Raw genomic sequence first — 23,062 nt, 5'->3', positions numbered from 1 at the left:
GTAATTGCAGAGTGATACAGATGCCAACGCACAACTTTCACAATGAACACTTGTGCATAAAGTAGTTTTTTTTTTACTCAAAAACTAGGTAAGATTTGGGAGATTGTTTCTGCTCCTGAGGTTCCCTCTAGTGTAATTAACTTTCCTACCCTCCTCCAGAAGTTTCATAGTACAGTTTCTGCAGTGCTGCGCTGACAGTAGCAACGATAGAGACTCTGTTACAGGTCAGTGAAGCATCACAATGATTTTGGAGGTAAAAATGTTTCAGTGTTCCTTTAAGCCCTCAGTTTTGTTTGTATAGTTGCAGAGTATAGTTTGAGCTATTCCTGCCATTCTGAGACATCTGTTTCTTAAACAGGCTATTTTTTTTTATTTTTGACTTTTTGCCTGATACTTGTTTTTGTCTTTTGGACCTGTTTATCTATCTGTACTGATTTTGGGGTTTGGAATATTTCTTCTGGTTTTGACGTCACTTCCCATATTGTGTTTATTAAATCTCCAACTGACTCTCACTCTTGGTGAGTGATTTGTGACATCTACAGATCTGTAATCCATGTATATTAATGAGTAGTAGTTACTGATAACTCAAATACAGCCAAATACTAAACGGTACAAATCATTTTGTTAATTCACAATGCTTCTAAGGACTGAATTACATACCCTCTCAAAAACAGTCGATAAAAACAAAGTATTTATTAAATGTATTAGTACCAGGGCTGCCACTACAGATTAATTATTAGAGGGTCTAAGCTTTAACCAGGGGGGTATGCGGTAATTGCCAAATTGCAGCAAATTTCTTTGGTGAGGTACAGATTAAGCAAAACCACAAGGATCTGCTGCCTTTGAAAATTTTGAATATCCATCTACAGGTAGAAAACAAAACTTGAGTTGTGAACATCTATTAGCTCCTTATATACAGGTATCTGTAAAATACACAGTCATAACGTCAGGAAAGAACATAAACATCATTTCAGTCTGCCCTAAATACTGCAGTGTTTAATGAATGACTTTTTCAGCAGGCTTACTTTACATTCATCAGTAAACAGATTTCACTAGTTTGTGTGTGTGACCTGGAGATTGTGTGTTCAAGTTCCGCTCCTGGTGACTGTCTGTGAGGAGTTAGGTGTCTTAATTGATACACAAGATTATGGTAAATCAACGAGACAAAGGTACTGTCTGTGTTGCCTTAAAAATTGGACAGAGGTACTTCAGCAGTCAATGTTTTTTACAATCACTTGATTCAGACATGACTTGCTGCCTCCTCCAAAAAATGCCTCAGTAAACAATCTTTAAGATGTTTCAGACACAGCCATAGAAAGTGTTGCTTGGGGGCCTGTAAACATGCACTGATGCATCATGATTTGAAGGTGATTACATTAGATACATCAACTAAATTAGTCTTCAAATTTTAAAACTGATTATAAATTGATTATGGTGATGTTCTCATACATGTGAATTTTAAGTTACCTTGTTGAAACATGCAAGTGGGGTTTAGGGTGAGCTATAGGTTTGTGTATGAGTGAGGTTTAATTGCATCAGGGTTAGCATGTGGGGCAGATATAGTGAATTTTTAATCACACTGGGGTATCCTGTGAACAACCTATGCTGTGTTGGGACATCAAATCCGTCAAAGTAGTGACAGTCACCCAGCACAACCAGAAAATCATAGGTTGGGAAACACTCTTATACAACTGTGGTGGGGAAGACATTTATGTCTAGTTGGATGTACTTATTTTAGCATCTGTGGTAGATATTAAATATTGGACTAACATTGTAAACTGCAGCATGTTTTATGCTAATTTAATAATCCTAATCATTAGCTATTAAGTTATTTTAAGCGCCTACCTGAAGTTTTAAAGCTCCTCACAACTCAAACCAGACACATCATTTCATTAGTGTAAAGCACCACTTCATGAAGCACCAAAAGCTGTGCACATCTTGCAGACAGATTGTGCAGGGGCACAGGTTGCATTTAAGATGGACACTGTCTGGGTTTATTTCCCATTGTACTGTTTAACAGGTGCTGAAACAGCAGTCATTTTGCTATTACTGCTTTAGATGTGACAGTCACCACTTAACAATATATTTTGCTACCACATTCTTTTATTCCTTTTCACATTCTTGAAAAGGAACAACACATAAAATCAAACTTTTTGCAAGACTGGCAAACACATAAATCAATGACTTGCCTGCTTCAGTGGTGATTGAGTATGTGCGTTTGTGAGTGCATGAGTTACAAGCCAGTTCTTGGAGGTATTTTGCATTTTAAAGAGGGATATAATTTGACAGTCCAGTTGGTGATCCATTTTGAATGACCGCATAATAAGATTATATATTTGATAACAGTGTACAATAAGAAAGCATTTGTTACAGACTTATGTGTGCTTTGTAAATACTTTTTTATCATAAGTCAAGTCAAGTCAGAGAGTTTTGTTGTCAATTCTGCATATGTACAGGACATACAACGGATTGAAATTACGTTACTCTCCTCTTCAAGATGCAGTAACATTTAACAAAAAATAGACTAAATTCAACTAAACTAAGTATATAAATATATGAAAGTGAACAAACAGAAGACAAGTGCAGGACAACAGAAGACAAGTGCAGGACATACCAGCAGCTCACTGATAGACATACATGAGACAATGGGACACTGACTGAAGACAATAACCTGATTTGGAGGTAGGATACTGGAAGTACAAGGCAGTGTAAACAATAGTGCAAGATAAACGTATAACAACAACTAAATAAATAAAGTGACTGGCTATTATACTGAATGCTTAGTTTATATATTAGTCAAATTTGCTGAAATTCTATATTAAGTGTAATTGTTGTTTTTATTTCTAGTTAACTTTTCTATGAGGACTTTACTGATCCAGATGACTATACATGTGAGTCTGTGTGGTCCTCTTCAATAATTTATACTTAAAAGTGAACACAAGTTTTATAGTGTCTGGAAAATATTATGGTAGTTTTGACTTGGTCTTAATGGCATTTCGGAAGTCATAAAATTTTATGTCTGTAAAAATCTTTTACAGTTGTTCCTATATGGTCTTCTAATTTTATGATATTTGCACAGGTCACTTGTTGGGTATAAATATATTTATGTGGCATATTTACTGATTATAGACAAGCTATAAGCCAACTATTACCACCTAAAAAGGACTGGACTAAGAGAGGCATCCTTAAAAAGCCCCTAATGCAGGTGGTTGGCCAAGTCTACTGGAAAAAAAATGTCTGTACTATCAGCTCCTACACATGTTCCCGAAGGAGGCTGAAGGGAGGAGAGAGGAAGCTGCTTTTAGAGCTTTTAGAGTCATATTTTGGCAAAAAGAAACCAAAATGTCCCTTTTTTTGTAACCTAAATGTAGTCAATATCTATGTCTGAATATTTACTTGGAGCTAAGAAGCTAGTGTAGCTAACAGGTAATGAAAGCTTATACCCCAGCAAATAGCAGGATGTAAATTGCATGCCTAAATCATCATACATTTGCCTCAAGCTGTGTGTAGTTGTTAAGTATTTGCAAGTAGGCTTGCTTATGTTGGTTCTGACACAGAATGACTAACTGTTATCTACTGCTTTAAAGCACAGGAGTAAGTCTGGTTATAAAATAGTGTAAAATGAATCCAGGTCTGCTTAATGTGTGAGTGCTTTGGATTCCGTGGCATTTACTTACCAATAAAACTGTTCTTAAGTGAATGTTTGATGACTGGCTGTAGTAAGACGTAATGGCCCTTTCACAAAGCCACAGAGTTTTTGAGCTGCAGTCAGTGTGGGACAACCTGACCACAGCAGGTTTTACTGCAGAGCTCGCTAATGAACAGGCTAGATTTTACACTAACAAGAAACACCTTCTTCAGGGTCAGGGCAGGGCAGGAGCTGCTAGAGCTCAGAAAACACCTGATGCTAATGGACGTTTGTAGAGCAGCCTAAATCCATGTTTAAGTAAAAACGGATTTTCATGAGTGAATGAAATAGCAGTAGCTCAGGCAGCTTAGCATCACGTAAAAAATATTCCTGTAGAAATACTACTAAAGAAAGACCTAAGCTGCTCTTAGAACCTCAATAAAACATATTATATTCATCATCTGTCTGCATAGATAGTTCTTAGCTATTATATTCCTGTTTCTGGATAATTTTGGTCTAAAATAAAATTCTAAATGTCTGAGCAAAAGAAAAGGGAATGAACAGAAGGAAATTAAACAGTTATTAATTAACTGTTAATTGTCTAGGATGGCTCTGAGTATAATGTAGATTCATTGTATAAGTCAACATACCCATCCATCCGTTCATTCATATATTCATTTGTAACTGTTTGACCCTGAACAATGCACCAGTCCATCACAGACTCGCACATTCACACCTGTGAATCATTTTGCTGAGCCCATCTACCTACCACGTACTAACATGTGTTTTTGGACTGTGGGAGGAAACCAGAGCTCACCTGTGCAAATCCACACAAACACAGGAAGAACACACCAGTATTCCAGATTTGATAAACTTTAATTTCTGTTAGCATTACCTGAAATTTTCTTTCAACATTATATCATTCCATTACCTCACACAATGTTTTAGGACGCTGTCTTCAAATCGTGGGAAAAACAGGCTAGTTATGAGTTATGACATTTTTTATCAACAAAATTCTTTATAGTGTTTAATTTGTGAGCTTTACTATACACAGCTTAGCTTTTGGCCATGACCTTTTGACCTTTCATTTTAATAAATTCCAACTATTCGTTACTTATTGCATGCTAAAGAAAATATCCTGATAGCCTACATGCTTGAGAGATTAGCCTCAAATTTTACCAGATTCCAGTTTTACCTAAATGATATGATCTTGATGTTATTCCTAGTAGTTAATCTTAAAGCTATTTTAATCATGTTTCTGTGTTTTTACAATCAGTGATATCCATCAGCAGTTTCCTGCTCCAAAATACTGGATTCAACAAATGAAAGTCTTGATAAGTGGCTGATAAGTTGAATCAGCTGTAAGAGAAAACAACTAAGCTGTAAATGTGCTGTAGATCAGAATCGGAAATTTGGGGAAAAATCAGACTCCATGTGTTTAAACTTAAGTAAAAATATCAGATAATTATCAGTAGGGGAGAAAAAAAAAGAGAAAGTTTGGCCGCCTGTTTAAATATAGGCAAATAGACAGTGAAATGTTGAGTGGTTCTAATAACAGCTATTATTCATCAATGTCTTAAATAGTGCCACATGTGTACAGGCATGTGGAGAGTAGCAGAAATTCATTAGCTTTCTGAAGGAGAGCAGCTGGAGAGATATTTAGCCACCCTTGTGAGAAACAGCTAGCTTTGTTTTCCTCAAATGGTGTAAGGTTAGTGGCTTTAACAGAATGCAGTTAGTCAATTAGTTACAAATAAGAGGAATGTTCTAGAATTGCAGCGGGATAAACAAACACAGGAAACTCGACAGAATACATCTCTTGCTCTCTGTCTGTTTCTGTCTGTCTGTCTCTCACTCTTACTCTCTGTCACACATATACACAAATACAATTTGAGAGTTCTGCATGTTCTCTTCCTCTCATCTATCTAAATGACAGATCACTAGTCTTCAGAGACTCACTCCTAAGGTGCATGATAATTTTTTCATACAAGCACAATAAGAGACGTTTAAGTTTTCTTTAGCTAGAATTGATCCATTTGAACAGCTTTCTTCACTGTATTGATGTGTGTGTATATGAGAGAGAGAGAGAGAGAGAAGGAGAGATAGATGTTGATGAATGTACGTTGTACTGCTCCAGAGCAGGCGCTGAACATCTGGTCTCATGTTGTCACACTAATACAGAAGTTCCTCCTCAGAGAGGAATACAAACAGAGGCCCTTCATTTTTAAAAGGCATACATTTTACACAGTTCATCATTCTCCAAATTCTGAGAATTTAAGAAGGCAGAATTCCAGAATGTATGCAATAGATTTGCCCTCTAAACGTACATAAACAGCACAGACAGAGAGATATGTGAGTCTCCATATGCATACAACATATACATATTTATACATGTATACATTTTTCTCTGTCTTGTCTATGGTGTTTATATAGCTAAAAAACAAATATATAAATTTCTTACCACACAGTCACACTCTTAGAGCTGCTTTGCTGAGAATGATCCACCAGACAATAAATATCTGTTCTGTGGTGGTCCTGTGGGGGTCCCGACCCTTGAAGTGGGGGGGGGGGGGGGGCAACAAATTATGCAGAGCAACAGGTATACTACAGTCTGTACTTGCAGAAGTACCATTTGGTGAGTGGAACAGATAAAATGGACTGTGATTGTAGAAACAAGGAATCACTTTAATGTTGTGGCTGGTATCAATATATGTAATGGGAATTAGTGATCGACCGATATGGGTTTTTTGATGGCTGATACCGATGCTGATTTTTAGACAGCAGTAGTGGCCGACGGCCGATATGTAAAGCCGATATTCCCTATTGTCTTATATTGGAAAAAAAAATGTTAGTGACTATAAACTAAAGAGTTCATGAGTCCCATTACTTTTTTCTTTTTAAACGTGTGTCTCCAGGGGTCTACTTTCATCAGGTAAAATTTGGAGTTGATACCTCATACTCGTTTGAAGTTATTCAAGCTGGAGCAGACAGTGGACAGATGGCCTCTCCAAGTGTCTATTTAGACCTCAAGCGCTCCATAAGGAAAATGATTACTTTTACTGCAAAAATACAATGTATATTTTTTGTCTAGACCTAATGTCAACATCTTAGTGTTTTTTTTACTTTCTATGAGAAACTAGTCTGTCCCTCACCAAGTGGCCATTTACCCCTCACCAAACAGTAAAAACCCTTAGTTATGGTGTGTTTTATTCTGATTTACTGAGTTTATTTCTGATGTTTACACTTGTTTCTCACAGTGTTCCTTTAAATGTCTGATGTGTTAAAAGGCGAGAGCTGCACTCTGATTGGCTGTAGAGCAAGGCAACCTCCCCCACACCCCCTGCTGCATTTAAATGCCCTCAGTGGGGAAAATGTAACTAGTAAAGACATCTAAGCTTTGAAACATGTTTATTGACTTGATTATTGTTAGTGGAGCTTGTGTCTGCCAAACGGAACCGTTTGAGTCTCTCTCGCGGTGTCTGGGTCTGTTAGGCGCTGAAAACATATCCGCTCTGCTCCGTGTTTCTCCTTGGGTGCACATTGTCATAACGCTGCCCCTTATTGGTCTACAGACTTGATTGACATGTTGTTGGAAAAAGCTACGCAGCAGTAGGTGTGACATATTTTAATTATTTCTTGAAAATGTGTACTATTTCTTGGGGATTTTTTTTTCGACCAGTACTCTTGACACAAACATGAGGATTACTCACGAACGGTTTGATGGAGAGACTGAGATTTAGTCTCGTTTTGAAGGGGACTATCTAAGGTAAGCACTGCTGTGTTAACTTTGTGTGTGAGCTGCTTGTGGGCTCTTCAGGCTTCGAGAAGCAGTGGTTTTGTCATCGATGAGGAAGAAACCTGAAGTTTAGATTATCTTATTTTTTTGGCTTTAATTCTTAGTCCTACATTTTAGTGTGTATCTTCGTGATCCTAAGAGTCTAACTGTTCGACTGGTGTATGATATGTACACATTACTCAAATATGGCGCCATGAAAAATCTGAAAATCTGTCACTAATATTTTTTCATAATTTCCAATAACAGTAAAAATAACTATTTATCGAGTGAGATTATATATAAAATGATTAAATCAATGAAAATCAGTGACTTTAAGCTTTAATTTGGTACATTGACTGTCGACATTGGACCTGTAGTACTTGAGATACACTGACGGATATAACAATGAGTGATTTTTTTTTTTTTAGCGCCGCCGACCAATGAGCGAAATAAGAAGCTAAATAACGCTGGGCTTCTAGTGTTACAACTATCAACTCAGTCGTTTATGATGCTGATTATTGAGTGTATGTTACAAAGCACAGCCAGTAACAAATAGTGAGAGCTGAAGAAGAGAAGATAATTCATACCGTTTTCTCTGATGAGACGGCATGCAGCTACAGGTTGGAGGCTTGTACTCGTGCTCAATGATGTTTGTCTGTAAGATGGCAAAATGGACGCTAGGGGCGCTCTTACAGCCAGAATGACGGCTCTGCCCACAGCATTGTCTGTGTTCATTGTGTAAATATCGGCCTCTTGCGCTAATATATCGGCCGATGCAGATAATATAAAAAATGCCAAAAATCGTCCGATTAATTATCAAGAAATTATCTTGATATAGTATCAATATATCGGTCGATCACTAATGGGAATTCAAAATAATGGAAACACCACATGAAATGCACTTTCGTGTTGTCCATTTGAGCACAAACATGTATTTTGTATGTGTAAAGGTCCGACTTGAGTGGTGGCCATTCTCAGTGCAACAGAAACATGATATGGTCATGCTTTTGTAATTGGTGTTGTACTGATATAAATGTATTAGATACAACAACATTGCTGGGGTTTAAAAACACTGGGTACACTAAACGTACTCGGTCCCAAAGAGTTAGTCCATTCCTGGTATACATTTAGAAATTGTAGCCCACGAGGTCCCTACCTTTGCAATTTAATGACCCAAGATTGATACCGTGAATGTCCTCAAGTCTATTACAGCTTTTATTTTACTGCAAGTTAAGTCATTTTATGCATCAGGAGTATGTATAATCCACAATTAACAACAACCTGGATTATCATATATAAAGAATATATAGTAAATTAGCTGCGATGTTAATTAATGTGTTGCAGTGTTCTTCGTTTATTTCTATTTGAGATTCACCAAGGGCCACCACACACAGACGTGTCCAGGACATTGGCTACAACTGTTGTGTTGCTGTAGTGCCAAGTCACTCATGACCCAGAGACAACGGCAGAAGCATCTTACCTGGGCCAAAGAGAAAAAATACTGGATTATTCTGGACTCGTTGGTCCAAACTCTTGTTTTCAGATTAAAGTAAATTGTGCATTTCCTTTGGAAATCAAGGTCCCAGAGACTGGAGGAAGGGTGGAGAGGCACACACTCCAAGCAGCTTGAGGTCTAGGTCCACTGTGTTATATCAAGTCCAAAGTCAGCGCAGCCGTCTACCAGATAATTTTAGAGCACTTCATGCTTTCCTCTCCTGACAAGCTTTATGGAGATGTGGATTCAATTTTCCAGCAGGACCTGGCACCTCTTCACACTGCCAAAAGTATTAATACCTGGTTTAATAACCACAGTATCACAGTGCTTGATTAGCCAGCAAACCCGACTGACCTATTGTCAAGTCGAGGTTGAGAAACATCAGACCCAATAATGCAGACGAACTGAAGGCCACTATCAAAGCAACCTGGACTTCCGTAACAGTAATTTATTTAAAAGGAGCCCCGACCAAGTACTGAGTACATATACTGTAAATACTTTTCATTAGGCCAACATTTTTGTATCAAGAATCATTATCTGAGATAATGACTTTTGGGCTTTCATTGGCTGTAAGCCATAATCATCAATATTAAAAGAAATAAAAGCTTGAAATAGATCACCCTGTTTGTAATGAACCTATATAATATGAGTTTCACTTTTTTAGTTTGATTTACTGAAATAAATTAACATTTTGATTATATTATAATTTATTGAGATACACCTGTAAATACATTTTCACATGTCAAAGTTTTTAAGCTACAACCACCAAATTATATCAACATCTTAGATAAAACCCAGGAACACCTTAGCAACCAACACAGATACATTCGGAACACCATACCAACCACCTACCAACACTTTAAAGATAGCCTAGCAACACACTGGTAACCAACATCTTTACCCTAGCAACACCTTGTGACACTTAACAACCAAAACCTAAACCAGCCAGCTTAGCAAACCAAAACCAGCTTTATGTCCCCATCCCTGGTGTTTGCATGTACTATTTGAATTTAATCATATAGTAGTCATAAGAATATGGACAGTCAGGTGTTTTAGTGTAACTTATGTGATAAATCAATTTATGTATAAATAAAACTGAGCCAATATCTGTAGACTTCGACGTCATCATTTTTATTTTCCTGCTTTGACCTAGGGTTTTGACAGATTTTCACTCAAAGCAGAATGATTAGATGTCTTTGACTTTCTTCAACATGTTAAACACAAAATTGCTAATTGTGTAAGTTATTAATGAGCTTTGCCTTAATGCATTTACTTTTTCTGTGGTATATAGTTTGTGTGTGTGTGTGTGTGTGTGTGTGTAGAGTAGCAGGTCAGTAGTTCTATCCTTCCATCATGGTCTTTCCCCATTGCACTGGTAGTATTTTTTGGTTGTAACTGTATTATCCCAGTTGACATGTCAATAACAGGGTTTCGATTACAGTCAGCTAGCTGCATGTTTTGTAATGGGATGCCACCGCTCTGCTAACCTTTGTGCTGGTGGCCATGAAAAGCAGCCAAACTCTGGCCTACTGTGTCAGGACTAGTGGAATTGCTGTATTTTTAGAAACAGTGCAGTAAAGAAGGATATTTAAAGCTTGTGATAGATCATTTCAGTCTCTGATGATTTATATTGGTATTCATGTCTCCTCCTTTAAGAAGCAGCCAGGTCTTATTGCACCTACATTTGGATCTATGAGGATTTTGCACTTTGCGACTTGCACTTTGCACCTTTTATATCTTGCAGTTATTCAGTTTAGAGAGTACACAATTCAGAAAAAAACCTGCTGAAGTAACAGAAAATGTTTCCACTTATTCAGCAGTTGAACAATACTTACATACAGCAGTCAGCCAAAATATTAAAACCACCCCCTTCTTTCTGCACCCATTGTACATTTTATCAGTTTCATTAGCACATGGGTAAACTTTGTAGTTCCATATTTAGTCGGTAATCTATATATTGCTCTGTATACTTTTTAGCCCTCTTTTTTCCTGTCCTTCAATGAACAGGGCCGCGATAAAGCAGGTGTTATTTGGGTGGTGGATAATTCTCAGTACTGCAGAGATATTGTCTCAGTGTTGGAGTGTTTGTGTGTTGCTCTGGCTTGAGTGGATCAGACACAGCAGTGCTCCTGCAAGTTTTACACACCACAGTGTCACAGCTGGACTGAAAATAGTCAATAAACCAAAAAAGTAACCTGTGGATATGCCCAGTGACCACTGATGAGGGACTAAGGGATCACTAACACACACTGCAGTAACAGATGAGCTACTACATGTACAATATGGACAGACAAGTTAGTGTCTAATACAATGGCCTGTGAAGGAAAAACTGTTGTGTCTAGCACACCATCGTATCCGTGTCACCTTACCTAAATGGTAAGTGGAGCTGCTTAAATGGACAACGCATGTAGAAACAAGGATGTAATTTTAATATTTTGTCTGGGTGTCTTAAAGGCACAGTGCAAAAGCTGTTAATATAAAAAAACAACTATGAAAAAATAAGTTAAATGTCAACATTTGTTTATCAACGGTCCAAAAAACTTTAGAACAAGCTTAAAAAAAGCTTAAAAAGTACTTTTCACATATAAATGTGACAGCATAAATTTTACATTGAAAAGTACATGACTTTGTTTGTATGGAAGAATGCAATCAATTTCAATGCCCTTCATTTTAGAAGAAATGCTGGATTAGTAGGTGTGTACTAACTACTACTACTGACTTTTGGCAAAATAGTGTATTTGTAAAGGGAAATAATTTATTTATCTGAGCAGAAAAAGCGACATTGTGTTTACAGACACTGAGGAATTTTAAAATGACTGTAAATATCTTTATAAAGTAAACAAGGCTATAGACATCTCTGTGATTCATGAAGGACTTGGAAAACATAAAAGTGTAGTGTTCCTGTTCTTGTGTAAAACACCTTATGTTTGAGAGCCACTCACTCACAGCACTTGCTTAGTATTTCACACATTATTAGCTTACAAGGTAACCTTAGTTCCTACCTAATTTCTTTACAGTTTTACTCACTCATTCAACCTACTCACTCATCTATTCAGTTACTGCTCGCTCTCACTTTCACGTTTTCACATTTGTTAAAAAAAGGCCAACTGTGACTGATGACCCTGCTGTTATGGAAATAACATGACCTGATGTTTGACTGCAAATCAGTCTTCATGCTTGTACCTACTTGCAGTAATAATCAAAACAAACAAAGCAATTTTACAACAAAACAATATTCCTCTTTTTATTTTGAATTACTGGGAAGGTATTGTAATGTTTATAGAATTACAATGAAAGGCAATGATTACGTATGAACATAGTCCTGTTGTGTTTCAGATGGAAAGGGCTGGAGGAATCAGGAGCATCACGCATCTGCAGCATCAATCCACAGTCACCTGAGGTACTGGAAGGTGAGAAATTTAAAATGTTGGACACACACTCACGTTGTCAGGGCGTCAGCAGGTAGTGTCACAGTCACTCAGCTCCAGGGACCTGGAGGTTGTGGGTTTGAGTCCTGCTCCGGGTGACTGTCTGTGAGGAGCATGGTGTGTTCTCCCTGTGTCGGTGTGGGTTTCCTCCGGGTGCTCCGGTTTCCTCACATGGTCCAAAAACACACATTGATAGGTGGATTGGCAACTCAAAAGTGTCCGTAGGTGTGAAGGGGTGTGTGTGTGTGTGTGTGTGTGTGTGTGTGTGTCACTCTGTGAAGGACTGGCACCCCTTCCAGTTTGTGTTCCTGCCTTGAGCCCAGTGATTCCGGGTAGGCTCCAGAACTGGATAAGCAGTTATAGACAATGAATGAATGAATAACACAGCCATACAAGCATATATAACATTATACTATATATTGTATAGTGACAGTGATTCTAAATTAGATGCGCTAGTAAACTTACATTTGCTATGAGAGATTCATTTGTGGGAGGTGCATTTACACCATACTCTACATGGCCAGGACTTTAGTTGCTGGCTGTTTTGGGGTTTGTGTGTTTGTGTGTGTGTGTGTGTGTGTGTGTGTGTGTTTGAGTGATGTGTTTCCTCTCCCTGGCACATCAGATCCTACTGGCCAGATCTCTGACCCTCATTCAATAAAGCAACTATGAAATACTTACTCAGTGGACACACATGCATGTATTGGGTGTTAGTTAAGTAATTAAAGAAGTGGGGGTGTTGCTGAGACTTTGTGACACTGAGTTACAGCAGACCAGCAAAACCTTAAGAGATGTACGGGACTGTATCTGAACCAATCTGTTGACTCTTTAATCTTCTCTCTCTCTCTCTCTCTCTCTCTGAGCCAAGGAATATTAATATTGGTCACAACTGGCTCTTGGGCTTTTAGTAATAAACACACTCAGGGCACTCAACTTGATTTCCAAGTCGTTAGCCCAGTCTTTCATTATCCACGGAGAGAAGTGAGTGGCGCTATTGTCCCTATTACAAGCTGGAGGAGCATCACAATCATTTTGAAACTGTCATGTTATGGTACAAATACTACATAGTGTTCCTTTAAATGCTTTAAACTTGTTTCTAAAGCAGACATGAATTTGGACATCTATGTCAGTAATGTATTTATAGATCAAATATTAAGACTGTTAAAAAAGATGATTTGACAATTAAATACATAAACATGCAACATATACACTGAACAGATAATCACAAGTCCATTTCAAGGACATGGTGCCAACAGGGCAAGCCCAGGCATCTCTGTCCCCAGCAACCTGAGCTAACCCCTTCTGGTGTTCCCAGGCCAACAGGGAGATATAGTCTGTCCAGCGAGTACTGGGTCATGAGCAGTGGCAATGAGGATCTGTTGACAGCAAGTGCCATTGGAGGGAGACCGTGTGACAATGAATCAAGGACTATATTACACTGACCTTTATGGTAAACAACTGTAAATCACAGGCATGTAACTAATAGCCCACTGGGTCAGTTTTGAGGATGGCCTCAGCTGATTGAAAACCCAGATAAGGACAGCATGATCAGTGACCAGAGTGACTTTATATCTCACCTGGTATTGCCTTCACAAACTCACTGCAAATCACTTACCGGGACATTGATTTTCCATGTTCTGCCGGGTTAAGATTGTAAGCAGCATAAGCAATATCTTGCTTCTAATCCTGTGCCTTTTGTGTGAGGACTGTTCTTACTAAATTTCGTCTTTCTGAACAACAAATGGAAATATTAAGGGGCTCAAAAGACAGTAAAAGACTGAAATGTTTTATTAGTATCCTTGATAGGATCAAGACATGCACTGCTCAAGTTCCAAAGAGCTCCTGTCTTCTTTAGCTAAGAAAGAGGTGCTACTTGCAGGGAGAACTGGATAAAAAAGCAATTATTTATTTTGATGTTTATTGGCTAAGGATAGTTTTGAATGGACTAGATTTTGTCTGCATCTCTCTGAAAGCCTGGACACTACATGAAATAAAAAATTCAATGAGCACTGCATATGGTTACACTTTGTGAGGTAAATTGAGAACACTGCACTGACATGTGTAAAATGCTTTCCTACTCTCTCTCTCTCTCTCTCTCTCTCTGAGTGTGTGTGTAGTGTGTGACTGTATGACAGATTCACAGCATGGTAGAAAAAAGTGCATTAATGTCTGAAAGTTCTGGGTAGATTTTCTGATAGTGACTGAACTAACATAAAACAGTTTGGTACTCTTGGCATGCTGTTATTTTGGGGGTTCCCCAAGACTCCCCAATTTTGTTTATTTAATACACAATATATATAACCACTATGTATAATATATACATTCCAACTTAAGTTTCACTGCTATGTGGACAAACCTCAGATTTACTTTGACACTAAAACCTACCCCTCATCCCCATAGGAAATTGTAGAAATTAAAACTTCAGTGAAGTACAACTTCCTTATAATAAATAGTGATAAAAACTTATAGGATCCAACATTCACCAAAATTCCCTCTCTATTTCCAGTGAGAATGTAACTGTGTCCCTCTCTCCTCTGACTCAAATTGTTTTCTGTTTACACATCATTTCTGTAGTTAAAACATTTTTTCCAAACATTGCAACATTACAAAATTTCAACCTTCTGTGTATTACTCTGCTGCAGAAACTCTTATTCATGCATTCATTTCTAACTGCCTGGACAATTGTAATCCCTTACTTGCTGGTATTAACTCCTCTTAATACACAAACTCCAGAGAGTATGAATTTTGTTGCTTGTGTCTTCATCTGTACCTGCTCTGATCATCATATTATGCCCAACCTGCATCATCCTTACTGGCTTCCTATAAAATATCTCATACAATTCAAATGACTTCCCCTCACTTACAAAGATCAACTTGCTTCTTCTTACTTGACACATTTACTTATTCCCTGCCAACTTAGGTCTTAGGTCTTAGGTCTTCCTCTGCTGGGTTAGTCACTATGCCATCATCTAGCCTACTTGGGTTTGGTGATACTGCTTTCCATAGGATGGATCCCTAGGTTTGGAGCAACAGGTGAACTCTATCTGCACATTTAAAACTAAACATAAAAACTTCTCTCTTTTACTTATAATTTCCCTCTAACCCAAGTCAGTCCTATGCCAAGATCTGTCATGTCTCTGCCTGTAATGATTTGTTTTTGTGCTTCCTGTCTTCCTGTCTGTTATTATTATTTTGTGTTTTGAAAATATGAAAGCATCTTTGAATCTTTGTAAAAAGCAATATAAGTGTAATGATTTATTACTATTATTATTATTCTATGATTATAATTTATCCAGGGAATACACTATAGTAAACAACACAAGTTTCATTTCACTCTTTTGTATTTGAGGCCTACAGGCACAGACAGGCTGGAGCTATAATCAAGTCTCTCCCTGCAGTGGCCATCTATGGAACACCTGTAATAGTTATTTCCACATATTAACCATTTATTATACACTAAATGGAGGAAGACCTTTCTTGAAAAATGATATCCAAGCTTATGCATCAAAAACATATATAAAACTTAAAAATAATGCAAAAATAGGTACCACATTAGAATAGGACTACACTTATAAAGATTTAAAACTGGCTTAATTCGCATACTAAGGTCTCATCTTATTCTTTACCTTGACATTTTCAGTACAGTCTCTGACACTTTCACTATTAGACACAAAAGAGGTAACTATTTCTGTCTCTGGGATAAAAATTATTATTAATGACATTAAAAGTGTTTATATTGTAATTAATAACCATGCAATAAATAATTATTTTTAAACTATTTTTAATATTTCTAAGTGTAGTCTTTTTTTAAGTGGTACCAACAAGTATTTTAAGGTGGTTCTAGTTACTAGATGTGTACGTATTTCCATGACATGGGTGTAATTTTCACATTTGCAATTACATGTAGGGCAAGTTTTCCTGTGATAAAACAACTGTGTTATTAGCAGTACCTTTCAGATGTGTAATGTTTCTGCTTAGGTTTATTATGACATTTATTCTGGCATCATTGTATTTTAGTTTGTACTAAACCTAGGACTGCTTAATACAGTCATATATTTTGTTTATCACTGTGAAAGTTGCATAGCCATTCACTGATTTTTTTTTTCTTTCATCAGTAGGAAGTGCACAGATATTTATGCAATCAGCATACACATCTCAGCTACAAATGGACTAAAACTTTCCTTACAGCACCTCCTGTTTATAAACTATTTAGCCAAAAATGGTACCAGTGCAAATGTTACAAATAAGATAATAAATGGTGGAGAGGCTAGTTGTGATAGTAAAAAAAACAATATGATTCTATGCTTTCTGAACCAGATAAACTATATACATAAAATTTTATTCATCAGATATTGTTATGACTAGTGAGAGTTTGCAAAACTGGAGAAGAGTAAATATCAGTAGATATTTAAATATAGTTTGTGAATATATATTTTGCATATGTTTTATGAAATGTAACAATTATTATATTAAATACTATGTCTGATTCCTGTTGTCATCTAGATGATATCGCTTTGAGATCATGACTTAAAGTGCATACCGCATGAGCCTGTTTGACTACATGATATACCACAGTTAGATCGTACCCCTTGTTAAGTGTGTTCATTAGAGTGAGATCTTTTTTTTTTTGCCACAGTCCAGCAATTTTGCTTGTTATTTGGAAATCGCAAATATATATGATTTTAAAGTGTCTGTGATTTAAATATTGATCAGCATTGGAATAAGTCAGGTCTTGCGGTTTGATGCAGAGAATCACATACACAAATCATGCTTCTTGAAGAAGGGTGTAGAGTGCAGCAGGATGTGAAAGGGTGAAATTAAGTCATTTTGGAAATAAAAGCTACTTTACGAGGTGGGTGTGGTAAGGAAGAACTTTTTTTATTTGTTTCAAAACAAACATGACCATTCATGTGTTTGATTTGATGTGGTTGCAGGTGATGCTCTTGATGTGTGTATGTCTGCTGGGTTTAGCTGATGGGTGGATACTTCCAGAAGACACAGAGTCCAACCTCACCACAGCGAGATCCACAGCTAACATAGCCCAAAAACAGCAGCACCAGCCACTGTGGCCAAGTAAAAGTGCCTGGACTGATCTTTATGGTAAGTAACAAATCGGTATACATGCATCCAAGGTAGCTCAAGTTATGGGGAAGAAGTAATAAGATATGCTTTCTGGTCTTATAAAAGGTTTGTAGACAGCTTGAGTTTGCCCCTTTCTTTTCTGCAGCCTACAGAAACCTTTACAATGTTGGGAGATTTTGGCTGTCAACAGATTTGAGCCACAATAGCAATAGAGTTGTCAGGAACCAATGCTGGATGATAGTATTGGATTGTGCTACATCACTCTAGATAAGGGTTTCTCTGCTCCACTGTTCCGAACTGGGTGCTTTAAACCATTATAACTGACACACTTGTTATTGGCAATGGTGACTTTACACCAATTCACATATGAGCTCTGGAAGAAGTCAGAAGAATTAGGTCTGGACATTCTGCAGAGATTTCCTTGGATTCGTTATTATCCTTGGGCAATGATTTTGAAAAAAATGATTGAAAGTTTTAATAGCAGTTGTGTTTTTTCCCCCTCTTTCCTCAGACTATTTTTTCATTCACTCACTCCATCATTCTTGCACTCTCTGGTTTTGATTCTCTTTGCCATTCTGTATGACCATTACCTCTCTGTGATCCTCTCATTAGCAGAGGCCTTGTCTCTAAGAAAATTATGATTGTACATTTCCTTCGAATAAAACCATATATTGTCTGCAGGGGTAAGCTGAATCATCTGGTTTGTATGTTATGGGACAATTCTAGTTTTCTTTGATATGCTACGTGATCACCTTCCCATTGGGAAAACTTACCCTTGAACCAACTTGTTCCGGACATAGGCCCCCTCACACATTAATTACTGGGGTATTCAGATATGTCATTTTCCTTTTCGTTTCTGAAATAAAAGGGCGTCCTAAGATGTTTGAACCTGTGTGTGTATACATTGCCTTGCGAACGTATTCGGCCCCCTTTTCAACCCTTTGCCACATTTCAGGCTTCAAACATAAAGATATAAAATTTTATTTTTTGTGAAGAATCAACAACAAGTGGGATATAATCATGAAGTGGAATGAAATTTATTGTATGTGTCAAACTTTTTTAACAAATAAAAAACTGAAAAGTGGGGCGTACAATATTATTTGGCCCCCTTGCGTTAATACTTTGTAGCGCCACCTTTTGCTGCGATTACAGCTGCAAGTCGCTTGGGGTATGTCTCTATCAGTTTTGCACATTGAGAGACTGAAATTCTTGCCCATTCTTCCTTGCAAAATAGCTCGAGCTCAGTGAGGTTGGATGGAGAGCGTTTGTGAACAGCAGTCTTCAGTTCTTTCCACAGATTCTCGATTGGATTCAGGTCTGGACTTTGACTTGACCATTCCAACACCTGGATACGTTTATTTGAGAACCATTCCATTGTAGATTTGGCTTTATATTTTGGATCATTGTCTTGATGGAAGATAAATCTCTGTCGCAGTCTCAGGTCTCCTGCAGACTTCAACAGGTTTTCTTCCAGAATGGTCCTGTATTTGGCCTCATCCCTCTTCCCATCAATTTTGACCATCTTCCCTGTCCCTGCTGAATAAAAGCAGGCCCAAACCATGATGCTGCCACCACCATGTTTGACAATGGGGATGGTGTGTTCAGGGTGATGAGCTGTGTTGCTTTTATGCCACACATATCGTTTTGCATTGTGGCCAAACAGTTTGATTTTGGTTTCATCTGACCAGAGCACCTTCTTCCACATGTTTGGTGTGTCTCCCAGGTGGCTGGTGGCAAACTTTAAATGAGATTTTTTATGGATATCTTTGAGAAATGGCTTTCTTCTTGCCACTCTTCCATAAAGGCCAGATTTGTGCAGTGTACGACTGATTGTTGTCCTATGAACAGACTCTCCCACCTCAGCTGTAGATCTCTGCAATTCATCCAGAGTGATCATGGGCCTCTTGGTTGCATCTCTGATCAGTCTTCTCCTTGTTCGAAATGAAAGTTTAGAGGGACGGCCAGGTCTTGGTAGGATTGCAGTGGTCTGATACTCCTTCCATTTCAATATGATTGCTTGCAAAGTGCTCCTTGGGATGTTTAAAGCTTGGGAAATCTTTTTGAATCCAAATCCTGCTTTAAACTTCTCCACAACAGTATCTCGGACCTGCCTGGTGTGTTCCTTGGTCTTCATGATGCTCTCTGCGCTTTGAACAGAACCCTGAGACTATCACAGAGCAGGTGCATTTATACGGAGACTTGATTACACAATTGATCAGTCATTTGGGACAACATTGGATCATTCAAAGATCCTCACTGAACTTCTGGAGTGAGTTTACTGCACTGAAAGTAAAGGGGCTGAATAATATTGCACACCCCACTTTCAGGTTTTTATTTGTTAAAGTTTGGCACATCCAATAAATTTCATTCCGCTTCACGATTGTGTCCCACTTGTTGATTCTTTACAAAAAAATGTAAATTTTATATCTTTATGTTTGAAGCCTGAAATGTGGCAAAAGGTTTAAAAGTTCAAGGGGGCCGAATACTTTCCCAAGGCACTGTGTGTATATATATATATATATATATATATATATATAGGGTGAACCAAAAGTATTTGTGTGTGTGTAGTGGGGGAGGTGTGTGCAGAAATTTTGTTCTCCAAATTCTTTCTCCATATCTTTGTATTTACTATCTCCAGTTTTGGATTTCTGTTGTTTTCTTTTGTGTTTCCCCTTCCTTAGGCCAACGTTCTTAGTGCTAACTTGTATCTAATCTCACCACAGAAATATCTCCAGAAATATGAGCAACCTATTTTTAAAATGAAATTTTCTTACTAAAACAGACTCTACTTCATGCACTGTACATAGTACTGTATTCAAGTGTGACATCAGCAATAAAATACTATGAGAGCAATATTCACTTTCCATTCAACACTTAACTGTAAATGGACAGAGCGGATATTTTCAGTAAGCCTAGATAAAATTACTCAAGCATTTTGGTGGCAGGTTTTGACACAGCAAATTGCTCTCTGGATCGAGTTTGGAAAGCTAATTACCCCACTCTTAGCCTTCGGGAGAATTCTAATTCATATTTTTATTTTGTCCTCAATGCTGTGTTTTAACAACTGTCATTAGGCACTGACAGCGTGACACAGCTTGTCCTCAAAGAGTTTGGATTCTCAGTACTGACATGAAGAGTGAATTACTGAGTGCTGCATTGGATTAGCTGCCCTAAGTCTGCTACACTCTGCTTTGTTTTATTGTGCCAGGCATTCTTAGTGAATGGGCAGCATACTGCTGATAAGCCCTGGAATTTCACAATGAAATTCACATGAGAGGTGCATATTGCTTTACTATCAGCTGTTGAAGGGTAAATTAAGAGGTTTTACCTAAATGCCACTGTTACATCATTCACCAGGGCTTTGTGACAAGGAACATAAGACAAGGATCATAATCCTAATGTCAGTGAAAGCACAGTGCTTTTGAAAAGCTGAAATTGGCCTTGAGTAGTGTTTCATAGGTGACTATTATATTTAATTATGTCAATTAGAGCTGTGTGACAGTAATTCTACCTGTTGTGCCACTGCGTCCTTGCACTGAAATAAACACATGAACTTGTCCAAATTCACTAAAAGCAGTGAACTGTAGACTATGCACAATCTTGGCTGAAAATTGCAGTGCACTATTCTGACATTCATGATTTCTGATATAATGCCACATAAACCCATATCTTTTACGTTCAGTTAAATCTATCATATACAGCTAGTTTTTACCACAAACACTCTGCTAAATCAAAATATTCACACTTTCACAAACTCAAAAAGATATTGTTGAAGATAATTGAATTGTTAAACTGAGTGCAACTTTTCAATATATTTTAAGATAGAATCACTCAGACCAATGAATTATTTTTGAACATTAGGGTTTACAGTGTACTTAATCAAAGATTGGCATATAAATATCATTTACATTTCTTGTTATATCAATTTAGTTATTGAGTCTGATTAAACATGAAGGTCAGGACTGTTTCTAGATACAATTTAGAACTTTATTCACTGCACTTTTGGACAAATATATTAAGAGATTTTCTTACATTGGATCTTAATTAAAATGACTACTAAACAGGATGCTGCTTAAATCTCCCAAATGTACAAAAATGGCCCTACCAAAAGTTTAAACACTTGAAATGCAGATGAGTCCTGACCAGTGCTTAAAATGTATGACTTTTAGCATTATTCCCAAGGTACAACTTGTGCCCTACCAGTGGCAACTGTTCTTTTAGATTATTGTATTTTGTTATCAAAGAATTATCATTCAAATAATATGTTAATCCTGTAGAGAACTATTCTTAAAGACTACACATGTATCAGTCTGCATTTATGTGACTGGTTTAAGGTAACAACAGCAGGATCTCAGTCTCTCAATTGTCAGTATGTTAAATTATCTCTGTTTTACACTCTTTCCCTGTAGAGCCATCTGTGATGGAGGAAGGTGACAACAACAAGAGCAGGTGGCAGCGCTCTCCTGCTGGATTTACCACTTCTGAAAAAAAAAGAAGCAAGGAGCGCAAGAACAGAAAGCGGCTCCGGGATAGCGGGGATTGCCATCTAGAGAAAAAGCAGCTGCGGGTTCGGGACCTGGGGTTGGGCTATGATTCAGATGAGATTGTGCTGTTTAAATATTGCGTGGGTACATGTGAAAAATCCCGCAAGAACTATGATGTAGCACTCAAACACTTAATGGACCATGGCAGCATCACTGAGCCCAAGGTCAGCATTCAGCCCTGCTGCCGGCCAACACGCTTTGAGACTGTCTCCTTTATGGATGCTCGCACCATCTGGCAGACCATCAGATGGCTCTCTGCGGCCAACTGCAGCTGTGTGGGATGAGGAGGCTGAGGAAGCAGCTGGATAAATGAATCAAAAGCTCCTGGCTGGAGGGAGAGCACAGTATGATTCCTGTCCCTTCTATGGGACCTCAGCTTGAGAGCTGGTGCGAGAGTTCGCCAGGACTGCACAGCGAAAATCCAAGATGGCTGCAGATGCAGTAGACCTCCAGTCATGACTATGGAGACACAGCATCAAGGAGTTTAGCCAGGGAAGTGTTTTCTGCTCCAGATATGGTGCCACCCAGCTAGAGAAAGATCACTACAATAGTCAGAGAAAGAACAGCACACATCTGATAAGCTTGGATATTCCACACCAATTTGCTCTCAGCTACAAGACATACAAGCTGTAGAAGCATGAATGTGGAGTATCCAATTTTTCTAAATCCACCTGTATTGTACAGTTGTGGAATGAGGAATCAATAGATCATGCTTTTAAAAGAACAGTTTGATGAAACGTCAAATTTACATATTTTCTATTCATTCTATATGCAGAAAAGTTACTCAAGGCATTTAATTATTTACATTTACACCTTATCTGTAAAGATAATGCAGCTAACGTGCCTAAATCACAAAACCACAAAATTTCTAACAGCGTATATCAAATTGTTTGTTGATATATAATCATCGTTATTGGTTAGCTGCACTTTGCCTCTTTGCTTGTGCAATACCAAGCAAACACACTAAACTTTTCTTGGCTAATGGACTTCTGTGTACTGGGAAATTGGAGAGGAACAGCTGTGCTGATTCATTACAGGAGGCGATGAAACCATCGTGGATGTTTTGAGAGGGAACAGCCTATGAATGCTCCAGGAATTGCAAGAAAGGAG

At 37.8% G+C, this 23,062-nt stretch overlaps 1 protein-coding gene across 1 annotated transcript; it reads left to right on the top strand.

Moving 5' to 3' along the window:
- Positions 1-3,729: 3,729 nt before the first annotated feature.
- Positions 3,730-22,236, top strand: LOC136691498 (neurturin). Its single transcript, XM_066664057.1, has 4 exons — positions 3,730-3,916; positions 12,235-12,308; positions 17,261-17,426; positions 21,818-22,236. Exons 1-4 carry the CDS (start codon positions 3,730-3,732, stop codon positions 22,234-22,236), a joined length of 846 nt encoding a protein of 281 aa, XP_066520154.1.
- The last annotated feature ends 826 nt before the right edge of the window (positions 22,237-23,062 follow it).

The sequence above is a fragment of the Hoplias malabaricus genome, chromosome 3 (genome assembly GCF_029633855.1).
Source record: "Hoplias malabaricus isolate fHopMal1 chromosome 3, fHopMal1.hap1, whole genome shotgun sequence".
Classification (NCBI taxonomy): Eukaryota; Metazoa; Chordata; class Actinopteri; order Characiformes; family Erythrinidae; genus Hoplias; species Hoplias malabaricus.
The sequence above is the reverse complement of the archived record's forward strand: the minus strand, read 5'-3'. Positions and strand labels throughout refer to the sequence as shown.

Coding starts and splice junctions, on each gene's coding strand:
- LOC136691498 (XM_066664057.1), top strand. CDS start 3,730: ATGGCCCTTTCACAAAGCCACAGAGTTTTTGAGCTGCAGTCAGTGTGG. Junction 12,309..17,260: donor GTCACCTGAGGTACTGGAAG/GTGAGAAATTTA, acceptor ATGTGGTTGCAG/GTGATGCTCTTGATGTGTGT. Junction 17,427..21,817: donor TGCCTGGACTGATCTTTATG/GTAAGTAACAAA, acceptor CTTTCCCTGTAG/AGCCATCTGTGATGGAGGAA.